At 48.8% G+C, this 14,626-nt stretch overlaps 1 protein-coding gene across 1 annotated transcript in view; it reads left to right on the top strand.

Annotated features, from left to right (window-relative positions):
* Window positions 1-14,626, top strand: part of ADAMTS17 (ADAM metallopeptidase with thrombospondin type 1 motif 17) — a 343,084-nt gene that overhangs the window by 312,009 nt on the left and 16,449 nt on the right. The window contains exons 22-23 of the mRNA XM_042989202.1: window positions 8,255-8,459; window positions 12,841-12,993. Of these exons, the coding sequence (XP_042845136.1) occupies window positions 8,255-8,459; window positions 12,841-12,993 (358 nt within the window). The remainder of the gene's footprint in view (window positions 1-8,254; window positions 8,460-12,840; window positions 12,994-14,626) is intronic.

Genomic DNA, 14,626 nt, shown 5'->3' with positions numbered 1-14,626 from the left:
TGGCGATCCCTGTCACACATTCTCTCTACTCACCCAGTCCCTGACCCGTGTCTTAGACGTTATGCAGGTCTCTGACAGGTCTCCCGCTCTGCCATCTGTGCTGGGATGACTTTTCCCAAAGCCACTGCCAGTGGGCAGGGGTGGCCCCTCTAGACAGATGTGTCCATGAGAGAAACTTCCCTGTCTGTTCTGGATCCTTTGCTTCCACCCCTCAGTCCTCAGGTCTAACCTTCTAACTCAGCCTTCCTCCATGTGCAGCCCACCTGCCCAGAGCCTCAGTGAGAGTAGTGAGACGTCTTCCTTACCTCTGCCGTGAGGACAGGCCTGGTTTCCAAAGCCTAGACATTATTACTCCAGGACTGAGAGTCTGTGGACCCCACTGTGTAGGCATCAAACCAGATTTATTGAAGGGGCATTCTCGAAGTCTGTCTTCTGGCACCCTCTTCTCCCTGGGACCTCTCCTGTGTCAGCAACACCTCCTTGTGGCTAAATCCAGAGAATGCTTTTCAGGCCTCCTCCAACCCAACCCTGTCCTGGCTTCTCTTGAACAGTCCTCCCACCCTCCCTGGCCTTGCTGGCTGCTCCTTCTCTGGCTCCTTATTCCAATCATAGATGCTTGCATCCCCAACCCCTGCCATCCGTCCCCCATCCTCTTTTCTCCCTGTAGAAGCTCCCTGTGTGAGTTGTTCTTATCTTGCTTTCTACCATGACCTTGTTGCTGGTGACTTCCAACCCTGTGTCTCCACCCCAGATCCCACCCCTGAACTCCAGAACTGCACCTTCAGACCCTTCCCAGTACCACTCAGCTGCCCAGCGGCTGCCTCAACCTGACCCTCTCAAAGTGGTGTCCACCCTTCTTCCCCCAAGCTAAATCCTCTCCCCATGTTCTCCCTTGCAGTGGAGGTACGGTTGGACTCCTCTCAGCCCATTGGAATCCTGAGCTTGACTCTTGCCCCCTTTATCACCTTGACCCCACATACCCAAAGCCCTTTCAATCCCACTCTTAAATAGTCTTATATCTGTTTTTCTGCACTACTGCCTCGGTGAAAGTCATCATCTTGTCCCAAGATTCATGGTTACCTGAGACACCCAAGGCAACCTCTCTTCCACCCGCCCTTAAGTACTCTTCAAGAACCAACCATCCCAAACTGGGCAGCTGCTCGCTCGCACTCTCTCTCTCTCTCCTCCCTCCCTCCCCCTGCTGCTTAAATATCATGGGATCATGGGCAGTCTCTCTCTATGAGAGCACCAGTCCTGCTTCTTTGGTTGGCCAACTTCACATTGACCATCAGGACCCAACTCAAGGCCCACTTCCTCCACAGCACTTATAAGATAGTGAAGAAATTGTCTGTTTATATGTTTCTCTTTCCCCCAAGGACCACACACTTGGCTGAGATGTTTCCCATCATTCTTTTTATGCTGTGATGTTTTACACGTGGCCTATAGGATGCTATGCCTAACATTTATCTGTCTCCATAACAGTTGCTCAGATTATCACATACTGGCATCTTGTTTTCCTTACGTTGGTTAATTTAACTAATGTAGGGAACATTCCTGGCACAGAGCTAAGCATAGATCGATGCTCAGCCAATACCAGATCCTTCTTACTGATGCATTTTGTAGATGCATAAAGTTGACTGAATCCCTTAGACACAACACTTGTTAGCTCCAACACATCTTGTGTTGAAATACATCTCACAGTTTTTTGTTTTGTTTTGTTTATAGTTTGAAGTTGTTGAAAATGAATGACCTACCAGTGTTCTCTCTCTGGCTCTCTATATTTGAGATTCCGTAGATAGTCAACATAAAATAACTGTGTCAAAAGAACTTGATCCTAAATATGTCATTGTTTCTTTGTAACAACTAAGTCACATTGCAGCGGGTTTCACAAGATTTTTACCTAGTTTAAATCTCAGCCAAATCAAGATCTGAACAGAAAGTGAATTTTGAATAGAAGCTGAAATTTTCAGAACTGGAATGTAGGCAGAATAGTGCCCCCCACCAGAGAGATCTCGATCTTAATTCCTGGAACTCCCTTTACATGTCAAAGGGAAATTAGGGAAATCAGAGGGTTGCAATTGGAAATAAAGTTGTGTGATGGGTTGAACTGCATCTCCACCCCACACATACACCAAAAAAGACATTGAAGTCCTAGCCGTCAGTATTTCAGAATGTGACCTTGTTTGGAAATAGGGTCATTACAGCTGTAATTAGTTAAGGTGAGGTCACACTGAGGTAGGGTGGGCCCCTAATCTAATCTGATTAGTGTCCTTCCAAAGACAGCTATTTAAGGACATGGAGACACAGGGTGAACATCATGTGAAGACAGAGGCAGAGATGGAGTAACACACATACAAGCAAAGGGACACCAAGAATTGCCAGCTGTCATTAGAACCTAGGAGAGAGGCATAGAACATCTTCGTCACAGCCCTCAGAAGGAAGCAACCCTACGACACTTTGCCTTCTGGCTTCGAACCTGCAGAACTGTGAGAGAATAGCTTTCTGGTGTTTTAAGCCACCTAGTTTGTGGTACTTTTTCCAGCAATAAAAAAAAAGCAAACTACTACAGCTTGCTAATCAGTTGGCCCTAAACTAGATTATCCTGTATCATCTGCTTGGGTCCAGTGCAATCACAAAGGTTCTTAAAAGTGGAGGAAGAAGGCAGACGAGAATGTTGGAGTGATAGCATATGAGAAGGGCTTGGCCAGATGCTGCTGGCGTTGAAGATGGCGACAAGAGCATACGCCAAGGCACTGGGGCAGCATCTAGAAGCTGGAAGAGGCAAGTCTTCCCAGAGCATCTGGAGGGAACCAGCCCCGGCAGCATCTTTGTTTTAGACCAGTGAGATCCATGTCAGATTTCCAACCTCCAGGAGCGTAAAATAATAAATCTGTGTTGTTTTGTGCCACTAAGTTTATGGTCATTTGCTGCAGCAGCAATAAAAAAAAAAAGAAAAAAAGAATACAAGGTCTCAGGCAGTGACTGAGCTGCCTGGAGGATCTGATGAGAAGCATCGAACTTGAAGTATGTGCAGAGGAGCTGAGTCTGTTTCCTGCTGGACAGGAAAGGAATCCAGTCCTTCCAGACTCGAGAGCAACCGAGGAAGGGTGGCCCGAACTAAGGAAGTGTTAATGGGGGCTTCCTGAAGCATGAATTTTACTGCTTTTAAGAAGATCTACAAACTCAAACTTAGCTAATAAATGTCACTGTTAAGGTTCTTAGAGGACATGAGTGAAAAAACAATCAGGCTTGAGCTGCACTTGTAATATGAATTGTTTTACGGAATCACAGTTCCTTTCTCCCATTCCTGGACTCGGGATTAGTGGGACTTCACTCTGATGTTTACTTGCATGATGTTCCTCTTCCACAGAGGACCCTCCTGCAGACTTCCTGGCTGCTGGTAAAATGGTTTCTTTCAGCCACCAGCAACAAAGTTTCCAGAAAGTCATCTTTTGCTCCCCCAGCCTCACGGAGGGAATGTGGCTGTTTGTCAAGATGAGCAAAAACAAGCCTAGCTGAAAAATAGCTCCGATCCCCTGCAGCTTGCGTGCCTATGTGGGGCAACAGCTCTCCTGGAGCTGGTTGGGCACGCACCTCAGGCGGGGCTACAGGCACTCGGTGAAGACGCCATTCAGGGATACTCCGCGGTTACCTGATGTCTGCACAGAGCTGAGCACCAGCCTTTCTCACCGGCTCATCATGGCCTCCCTGGGACTTGAGAACACTTCACTTCCTTGTCCTTCTCTCACTTACTTCCTGTTCCTAACCATCGCTTCTTTAAATTCTGAAGGAGCACCCGGCTCTTGGCTCAGGTCGTGATCTCATGGTTCGCAGGATCAAGCACAGAGCCTTCTTGGGCTTCTCTCTCTTCCTCTCTCTCTCTCTGCCCCTCCCCTGCTCACTCTCTGTCTAGTTGGGCACTTTGCTGGGATGAACACTGGGTGTTGTATGTAAGCAATGAATCACAGGAATCTACCCCAAAAACCAGGAACACACTGTATACACTGTATGTTAGCTGACTTGACGATAAAATATATTAAAATTTTTTTAATTAAATTGTGATGAAAATACACATAACATTTACCACCTCAACCCTGTTTAAGTGTACAGTTTAAGTGGCATTAGACACATTCACACTGAGTGCCCATTACTACCGTCTGTCTCCAGAACCCCACCTCCTGCTCACGTACAGCTCTGCATCCCTTAAACACTAGCTCCCCATTCCTTCCCACCTGATGGCCACCATCTTTCTGTCTCTATGAATCTACTCCAGTTACCTCATGTAAGTGGAGTCCTTCAGGACTTGTCCTTCTCTGACTGGCTTATTTCACTCAGCATGATGTCCCCATGGCTCCTCCATATTGTAGTGTGTTTTCGAATCTCCTTCCTTTTTAAGGCTGAATGATACTTTGTCGTACGTTCTCCTGAGGTGTTGTGCCATGGTTGCGTCTGGATAACCAGTACCCTGTGTGGAGCTGGGAAGTGGGAGGGGAGAAGGAAGGGTGGAGGGGCAAGGAGATGGGAATGTGCCGTGAGCTGCCCCACGTGTGACTTGCAGGTGTGGGGTCATCTGTGAGAGCCACAGGAGGTTTGGAAGGGTGCCTTGGCCTCAGACAGAGCTTGTTTTGAATCTCAGCAGATCCTCAGTACATCTGACAGTAACTATCACCCCAAGGACAGGAGCAGGGACAGCGCTTTTACACAGCCCCAGGGGACAGAGAACCCCCCCCCCCACCTCCAGTTAAGGAGCAGGGCCAACCATAGATCAGTTTCATGCATCTCTACATGTGTGGGGCTCTGTCACCCATTCCTCTGCCAGACTCTGGGCAACAGCAACAGGGGACATTGCAGGGGGTCAAAGGATTCTTCTGGAAAGGGGAGGAGGGACACATAGGCTGTTTTCCATTCTGTCATACTGCTGCAAAGCACCCAAAATGCACAAGAGACACCAGAAGCAAAGGAAGGAGGAACGGGGAAGATTGGCAATCCCTCACAGCTCTATAAGAATCTGATCCCCTTGGGTCTGACTCGTCCAGTCACTGATAGAACAGGAGGCATAGGAGACGTTTGAGGCGGGACTGCTGAACCTCTCCCAGCTCTTCCCCATCCCCTTGGCTGCCCAGATGGACTTTTGTGTGGATCAGAGTCAATTTGCATATTTCCTAGAGCACATGCTCTGGTTGTGTGCCCAGGGATGGAGACACCGGCACCCTCTGGCCAAAAGCCTGCAGGTGACATTCTCATGAGTATGACACAGCAGTCCCAGTTCCCAGGGGTGGCCTCCAGGAAGCACAGCAAATACAAAAGACAAGAGGGGGACACAGCTCTGTTCACAGCTGGGGTCAGCACAACAGCAGGTGTCATCAGCCTAAAGCCTGACGTTTGTATTCACAAAGTCAGTTGCAAAAGGTCAGGACAAAGGGGATCTGGCTGAGAGTCCTCTAAGTTCTATTTTGTTTGGAAAATAGAAATGGCAAGGAGCTGAGCTGCATTAATAAACATGGAGCCTCCCCACTTAAAGAGAGAGAAAATCATCACATTCTCTCCTGCTGCTTTCAGACCCCATCTGGGCCATTTTGCCCATGACAAAGCAATCCATTTGGAGAACAGTAGTGACTGATTAGAGAATTAGAAGGGAAAGGATTCAGATCTGCCACATGCAAATTATTTTGATTGGGATAAGAGAAAACTTAGAAGGGGAACAACAGAGCCATCTTCAAATATTTAGGAAGGCAATCATGTCACTCCAAAGACCAGAACAAGGAGAAATGGGAAGGATTGGGTTTAGTTCTTACAGTGTCATTTAAATAGTTGTCAGGTGGTGAAATGGGGGCAAGATTTGCTCACTGCCCTCTGGGACTTCATCTTCTCCTGCCGAGAAGATAAGGAATAACAATTGCTACAAGTTATAAGGGCTGATGTGTGCCAGGTGCTGCTGTAAGCAACTTACAGGCAACATGTCACTTGTCCTCACACTCCAGGGTACACACACTCCTTTGCATCCCTTTCCATCCTGCAGTTTATGCAAGGGGTCTGGGAGGAGAAGCTTCCCTGGATTTATTCCCTGGGGGCATAGAAGACAGTGATGAGCTCTTCCAAGGGGACTGAAAGTCAGAGGAGGTGGCCTGAGCTTGCCCTAAGGGATGAGGAGGAGCAGTGGAGGGAGGGGCCCGGGGAGCTCCCTCTTCTCAACATTTACCCCAACCACTACCACTACCCCCAGCTGGTACAAGTTACCCTCATCCCCTGCCTGGACTGGTGCAGTGGCCTCCTCCCTGGTCTCCTTGCTGCTGCCCTGCAGGGCATGTCACTCCTGTCTCCAAACCCCCTGGGACTGCATCTTATTCAAACAAGAGCCACAGTGGCCAGCCAGGGCCTGTAGAATCTGCCCCCTGTGCCTTCTCATGCCCCTCTCTCTGCTCTTCCCTCCTCCCCCCTTCTCCAGCCACACTGGACTCCTTGCTGCTCCTCAACCCTGCCAGCACACTCCTCCCCAGGGCCTTTGCACCCACTGTGCCCTCTGCCTGGAAGTCTTCTCTGCTTACTCTCTCGCTTCCTTCCAGGCTCTGCTCACACGTCAGCTTATCAGTGAGGCTGTCCCTGCCAACTTGTGTGCTCACCCCCCTCCTCCTCCCCCTCCTTCCCTACACTGCCCTACTTTTCTCTGAAGCACTTACTACCATGTGGCATCTCCTCTATTCATATATGATATATGTTATATATAGTTTACTGTGTTATATTCTATTGTATACATTTGTTGATTTACTGTCTGTTCCCATTAGGATGGTAAGATTTGTAGGGCAGGGCCTTGTCTTGTTCACTGCCTCATCATCAGAACCTAGGACAGTGCCCAGCACATGGGAAGCCCTCAGTGAATGTGCCATGCTAGGATGGGTGAATGAGCAAGTAAGCTAGAACTGGAGAAGAATTGGGGGGGTGGCACCATCCAGTGTCCCTTCAAGGACCTGCCTGTGGAAAGGCACTGCTGATATATTTTTTTAGGGTTTTTTTTAAGTGTTTTATTTAGATAGCATGAATGAGGGAGAGGCAGAGAGAGAGGAAGAGAGAAAATCTCAAGCAGGCTCTGCACTGTCAGCACAGAGCTCGACACGGGGCCCGATCTCACGAACCTTGAGATCATGACCTGAGCTGAAATCAAGAGTGGGACGCTTAACCGACTGAGCCACCCAGGTGCCCAACACTGCTGTTATTTCTAAACAACAGGATAGCATAATCAGATTTGGTTTGAGCAACTTAGGACTCGATGATGATGAAGAGGAGTGTGTTTATCAGACATGGGCATAGATTGAGCCATTCTGTTAATATGGGAGCTCCTGGGAACTAGGTGGACTTGAGGCTCATGCAGGGACCAAACAGGAGAGAGTCCTTTTGTGTCCCCAAAAGGCCATTCAAAGCCCCACTCGGTGTCCTGAGAAATCATGATTTACAACTGCTCAGCTTCCTTCCAACACCACAAGGCCAACAGGAGCCATGGCAGAACCGGGGTCATTGAAAGATAAGGCAGGTAGGCCAAGTTCTAGTCAAGCACTTGCAACAGCTCAGTTCTGTTACAGCCCACAAGTTGCCTCCTCAAGAGTGACAGTCCCCACCCAAAAGGGCTATCCACTCTTTGAAAAGCAGGGGGTACCTGGTCCTGGTGTGTTCAAGCTGGCCCTGGAGTGTCCCTTGTCATAGGCTATACCAGTCTGGTTTTGTTGCAGTGACAAATGAGCCCGGTATCTCAGTGGCTTATAGCAAATGGTGTCACGTTATTACAGAGCTCAGCTGTTGGAGCATCCCCTGTATTGGGACCTGCTGCTCTCATGGCAGAGGGCAGGAAACAGGGAGAACCAGAGCCAAACCACATAATCACACTCAAAGCTTCTGCTGGGACATGGCCAGCTTCATGTCCACTCACACCCCATTGAACAAAGCACGTCATAGACAGTGGGTGGGATATGGAATCCCGCTACAAGGAGAGTGACCACTTGGGAGCAATAATTGAATCAACCATAGAGGTGTTGTGTGCAGAAGGATTTCTGTTTTGAATAAGCTATTGAACTACTCAACTCATGTGGCTTCCTCTGCCCTAATACTTCAGAATTATTTCTAAAGTTGATTGCAAAGCTCTTTGAGTCTATCTCCCTCTCTCACACTACAGACCCAAGATGCCGTGATCTGTCCAGAAGGCCCTCCGGGGAAACTGGCCTTTCCACCCAGTTATTTTTTCACTGTCTTTCCTCCTCCTGGACAGGTGGGTGGCAGGCCCATGGAGCCCCTGCTCAGCGACCTGTGAGAAGGGCATCCAGCATCGGGAGGTGACCTGCGTGTACCAGCTGCAGAACGGCACACATGTCACCACGCGGCCCCTCTATTGCCCGGGCCCCCGGCCAGCACCAGTGCAGAGCTGTGAAGGCCAGGACTGCCTGTCCATCTGGGAGGCGTCTGAGTGGTCACAGGTGGGTGCCTGGGCTGTCGCCAGTGCTGAACCCACCAACAGGGCCTCTGTGCCTTGTCCACCACCCAATTGGTGCCTTTCCCTCCATGGTATTTGTGACTCAATACCACATATCACAGTCCTCGCCAACCCCCAGATAACCAAAAGATGAATTCTAGTCACATATTCTTAAATTCCACCTGAGATAACAATATGGCTAAAGGAAGCATGGATAATGTGGTTTTGATCATGTATACGTTTTTGATAATATATATCACAGTTTGATCCCATTTCCTATGACAATTCTCATGTAAAGTTGGATGGATGGATGGATGGATGGATGGACGGATGGACGGATGGATGGACGGATGGACGGATGGATGGATGGACGGATGAGTGCGTGGATGGATGGATAGATGGGTAGGTGTGGACATAAGTAGGTAGACAGACAGACCAACTGACCAATCTTTTAATTTTCTTTCAACACATTTGAACTTTAGTGTGATCAGATTGGTAAGGTGGTATCATAGGCTTTCTTTGAACTCTGTGTCAGTCTTTGTAGATTGTAAGAGACAAGCAGATGCTGGAAGGGACAGTTTTTAGTGCGCAGGTTGGAATCACACACCTCATGCCATAAAACATGTTGGAAAGAGGTCAATTAAGCCTTAAGTTTTAACTTAGGCTGAAGAGTGATTCTGGAAATATTTTATCTTTGGTAATATCATCTTTCAAGGCTTTGCATTGACTTTGCATTAATGATTTTGACTGGCCATAAAACAAAAAAAATAGCTGAACAAAGGGCAAGTTTCCCTCAGATCCCCCATCAAATGTGTTCTAGGAAAGTCAGAAAGGCTAAATCCAAGACACTCTTCAGTGTGGAAAATATTTTTAAAGTTCCTTTTTATTGCCAAACAGTTGGAATTATTTTGAATAAGAAAGTATTCAGCCCATTCTTAATGAACGAAAAGTCTGCCCTTGGCTGCTCTGAAATGGGGATTACTTTTCAGACGGATCTTAACATGTACCCATTTAAAGACTTGAGTCTTTAACCTGCCCGTTATTATATTTTAAAGAAAAGAGAGAGTTTAAAATTTTGATTTTTTTTACATGTATTAAGGTTTGTAAGTTAAACGTTCAAGGGACCTCTTTTAGGGAGGGGGGCTACTTGCTGGAGGGGTAGAGGCAGGAATGCAGTCTTCCCCCAACCCACCTTGAGCCTAAGATCCTTGATCACCAGACTCCTGATCCAAACAAGATTTACACTGTAATCAGATCAAAGCCATACATTTTCCATTTGGATTCTTTCTCATAGAAAAAAGAGAAAAAAAGTCCTTACCAAAATAACCAAACCTGACATTATCAACTGTCACCATAGTGTTAAAGAATACCAGATTGAAAAAGGTGAGACAACTGAAGCAAGATTTAAAGAAATATCTCTAGGGGCGCCTGGGTGGCTCAGTCGGTTAAGTGTCCAACTTTGGCTCAGGTCATGATCTCACTCACGGTTTGTGAGTTCAAGCCCTGTGTCAGGCTCTGTGCTGACAGCTCAGAGCTTGGAGCCTGCTTTGGATTCTGTCTCTCTCTCTCTCTCTCTCTCTCTCTCTCTCTCTCTCTCTCTGCCTCCCCATTTGTGCTCTGTGTCTCAAAAATAAATAAATGCAAAAAAAATTTTTAAAAAGAAATATCTCTAATTTCACATCTGTATCTTTGCGCATATGTGATCCTAATGCTGAAATAGCATCTGTACCAATCAGTCTAATTCTGGCTCAGCCCAACCTTGAGCCAAATGCATCTTTCTGCACATTGAACTTGGAATCAAATCTCGCCCCCATTCATGAGATGCTCACCAAACTCGTATTTCTACTACTTCACCACATGCTGAATCAACCCCTTTAATATTTCTTCTGGAAACAAATGGGTTTACGTTTCTGATGGCAGAGAAATGTATTTGATCAACAAGGTTGCCCTTATTCAGCCAGCAGTGTTGATCACCCTTACTGTCTACACCCCACCTTCTTCACAGCTTTGCTAGAATGAGGAGCAGAAACCAGGAAGGAGGCAAAAGATAGTGACTCTCTCCTGTCCTGGGCTTCTGGTCCCCATCCCTGGATCAGAAGCCAAGGGACAAACTGAACATGGCCCTCCTAGGTCCCCCAGAGGAAACCCCACCTGCAATGTTGCCCCTTTCTCAAGGCTTAAGGCTTCCAGCCAATGCTGGTGGTCAGAAGGGCTGAGCTAGGGTTTGGTAAAGAAACAGACTGGACATTAGCATCTGAACTTCAAGGGAAAGGGATAGGGAACACAGAATAGAGTAAGACAATGCAGAAACTCAGGCATAAGTGGTAAGTAGGCTTCTAGTTGGAGAAAGAGCCAGTGGTGTGGGTGCCGGTGCCAGGGAGGAGCCCACACGTCAAATGGTGAGGGTGGGGCTGATGAAATGGTCATGGAGCATCACTTTACAGAGAAGCAGAAGTTGAAGGTCGACTCAGGAACCCAGGCTCCCTGCAGCAGCCCTCCTGGCCACAACCCAGCCTGCCCAGGAAGGTAACACCTGCCATAGACCGACTCCTTGTATCTGAGGTCCTGTTAAGCTGTCCCTCACCCATGCACAGGACCAAATACTCATGCTGTCCAGCTTCCCTGCTAGGTGACCAGTTCTGAAGCCTGTGTATTTCATCTAAAGTTTCTTTATTTACCGAGAGAGAGAGAGAGAGAGAGAGAGAGAGAGAGAGAGAGAGAGAGAGAGAAAGTGGGGGAAGGACAGAGAGAGAGGGAGGGAGAGAGAATCCCAAGCAGGTTCCTCGCTGTCAGTGCAGAGCCCAACTTGGGACTCAAACTTATGAATTGTGGGATCATGACCCTGCCTATATATTTCTTCTAAAACAAGCCAGTCTGAGTTTCAAAAAGAAAAGAGGGAAGAAAGGAGGGGAGGGGAGGGGAAGGGAGGGGAGGGGAGGGGGGAGGGGAGGGGAGGGAAGGGAAGGGAAGGGAAGAGAATGGAAGGGAAGGGAAGGGAAGGGAAGGGAAGGGAAGAACCCCAAGGGGCCCGTCAGAGAGCTAAATGGGACAGGGAATTCATTAAAAAAATAAATAAATAAAGGTAAATAACATTTTGGGGTAAACATTAATAATGGAAATATAAAGAATAACATTTGATCTCTGTGCATTTTTTCAGGGGACACAGTAGAACTTTTTAAAAATCAAGTTTATTGTAGCTCAAGAATATCACTGCTGTACATTTCTGATAAATCAAGCAAGTATGAAAGAGGCATTCACATTGCTAGGGCTCCATGTTGGGGCTACTACACTCACGAGCTGTCCCCACCATAGCTCTGGGACCCAGCAGTTGGGAGGAACTTTCCCAGGCAGCCTGGGTTTCCTTGTGTCTGTACATCTTGGCAGAACACCGCCTTCAGCCCCCTGTCGCCAAGAGTTCCATGTTTGTTTGCGTGGTGGGGACAGGGCTTCCGCACCCGGCAGATACGAGGGAGGGCTCCATGGGTCTATGGCCATGTCTCCTCTTGCTGGCCAGATCATGCACGCTGTCAGACCTGTCCTCCCAAGGTCACAAATCTGCCTGGGCTTCCTTCTGCTTGGTGTGGAGGTGGGTAAGCCCTCTTTGAGCCCGGGCGAGGTCCCTCCCTGAGCTCACGGGGAGAAGGCTCCAGATACACCCCGCAGGACCGCACTATTTACATCTTGTCACTCCATCTCTCATCCCTAACTCAGTGTATCTTGCTGCCTGGGGGAATGGGAATCTTGACCTCTCTCAGGACTCACCCATGATTTGTCATTCCTCAGGCCCTACTTGGGCCCCGTCCCCACACTGTCTCTCGAAGTGTCTCCCAAGAAGTAAAGTAAAATGCCACAGGGAACATGGCTCCATCACACTCTTGGCATCCATGCTTAAAACAGTCATTGTGGCTCTCTGCAAGAGCTTGCCACCTGCCTGACGTGAAAGTCACCTGTGGCCTGGCTTTGCGTCTCCCCCCTTCTCCACCCTGGACCTGTGCCTTTCCCCCAGGCTGGTCCAGACAGAGGTGCATATAGCTGCAGGCCAGCCGGGAGGAGCCAGGGGCCTCACACATCTTTGCTTTGGTGTCTGTCCTCAGCAGCATTTGCCCCTTGAACTCACTCACTGCATTGGTCTTTGGGACCTGGCAGCAGGCCACTAAATTCTTAGTTTGGTCTTCTGGGTGCCCCTGAGCTCTCCCTACTCCCCCCATCACCAGCCACTTATCTGGAGTCACATAAGGGACCAGGTGCATCAGACTCCGGAAGACCAGGATCCTTTTCACCCTTGCGTCCCCAGAACTGGGTCTGGCACATAGGAGCGACTTAACAAGCATTGATGAACTTGAGCTGAATCAGACCAGATTAAACATCCAACCGGTGTCTTGCAGTGCTCTGCCACCTGTGGTAAAGGGACCCAAAAGCGAACTGTGACGTGCACCAACTCGCAAGGAAAATGCGATGCGTCCATGAGGCCGAAAGCAGAGGAGGCGTGCGAGGACTACTCAGGCTGCTACGAGTGGAAAACCGGGGACTGGTCCAAGGTGAGTCCAGCGCGCCTGCGTTTCCACCCTGCAGGGAACTCTAGAAACAGGAGCTCAGATCTCACCACGCGCCTCGATTCAACGAGGCGGTCCCAGTCTACCCAGGCAAGTGCGCTTTCTCTCCAAGCTGTGCACCTGCCGGTGACCCCAGGCTGCGTGCAGTGGGAAGGAAACCGAACGCCCCCCCGCAGCACGAAGCAGGGTGCTCCGGGTGCCAGTTGGCTGTCCTGTGCTGCGTGCTGGCTGTGCCCCAGCATCCTGCGGGGGACTTGGCCGCCGGCCATGGCAAAAGCCTTGTGAACACACAGGAGCCTTGGCTGAGGCAAATGTGGAGGGGGCTCATGGGCAAACAACACTTCCATTCACTTCAGGACCCTTGGGTGAGGGCCTGGATGATGCAGGGGCGGATAGGTATGAGCCTTGGGGGTGGCAGAAAGGAAGAGCCTTCTTCCAGAGCCTGGCCTGCACCCCTGGGGGACAGAGAGGCTTAAATAGCACAGGAATGTAAACCCGATATAAAAACTTCTTTCCTGCTTAGCCCTTCTTTTGCTCATTCACCTGGTATCTGTCAACCTGTTACCTCTAAAGCCTGTTTACCAGGGGCTGAGCTAAGTCATCACATGTGAGCCCCAGCCAGTACACCTTCTAAAGAACATTTTCCCAACACCTGTAGAATTTCTTTTTTTTTTAAGTTTGTTTATTTTGAGAGAGACAGCGGGAGTCGGGGAGGGGCGGAGAAAAAAGGGAGAGAGAATCCCAAGCGGATTCTCACAAAGCTGGGATGGGATGCAGGGATCCATCTCACAAAGCTGCAAGGTGACCACCTGAGCTGAAACCAGAAGTCGGATGCTCAACCGACTGAGCCACCCAGGTGCCCCAACAGCTATAGAATTTCTAGTGACATTTGCTAATGTCGGATTTTCCAAGAAAATTTCTAATGACAGCCTAGAGTGTGTTTGTGTTTCTTTTTGGTCTTAGCAACTGAAAACTCCCTGTTTGTTTCTCTCGATGCCTCTTCACTCCTGGGTTGCACACTGATGGCCCGAGAGCCTCCGGTGTTTGCATGGCCCGCACAATGTCTTAAACATTTTAGAATTAGTTACTAACATTTAAAAACAGGACAATTCCACCTGAAAGTCTGGAGATGGGCCCCCGTCTGGAAATCTGGCAACAGGGCAATGTGGCCTGCGTCCTCACGTGGCCACCACGAACTGGGGCCAAGCAGGCCTGGTACCTTCCCCCAGACCCTGGTCCTCCAGCCACTATGCATTTTGATTTACCTGCCTGGCCCAGGCAGTACCTTTCTTGGTTTGTGACTCTGCTTTATGGAAGGAGAGATGCTTTGGCCATTGGAAAGCAAAACTTCCCCAAATCTGGTACCCAAATGGCCACCTTCCCACAAGTCTGAATACAAACTCCTGCAAACTGTTGGAGTGCATAAAAGCCAAATTCCTCCGGTTCCAGTTCGCTGTCTGTGCTGAAATGCAGCATCTGGATAACTGCGAATTTGGGGACGACCAAAAACACCTCCTGTTTATTTACGCCCTGATCAGAAAATCTGACCAGAGCAATAGAACCGAGGCCAGTAGGTCCGGTTTCTCCATGAATGTAATAACGCTTAGGTCCGGTTTCT

The sequence above is a fragment of the Panthera tigris genome, chromosome B3 (genome assembly GCF_018350195.1).
Source record: "Panthera tigris isolate Pti1 chromosome B3, P.tigris_Pti1_mat1.1, whole genome shotgun sequence".
Lineage (NCBI taxonomy): Eukaryota > Metazoa > Chordata > Mammalia > Carnivora > Felidae > Panthera > Panthera tigris.
The sequence above is the reverse complement of the archived record's forward strand: the minus strand, read 5'-3'. Positions and strand labels throughout refer to the sequence as shown.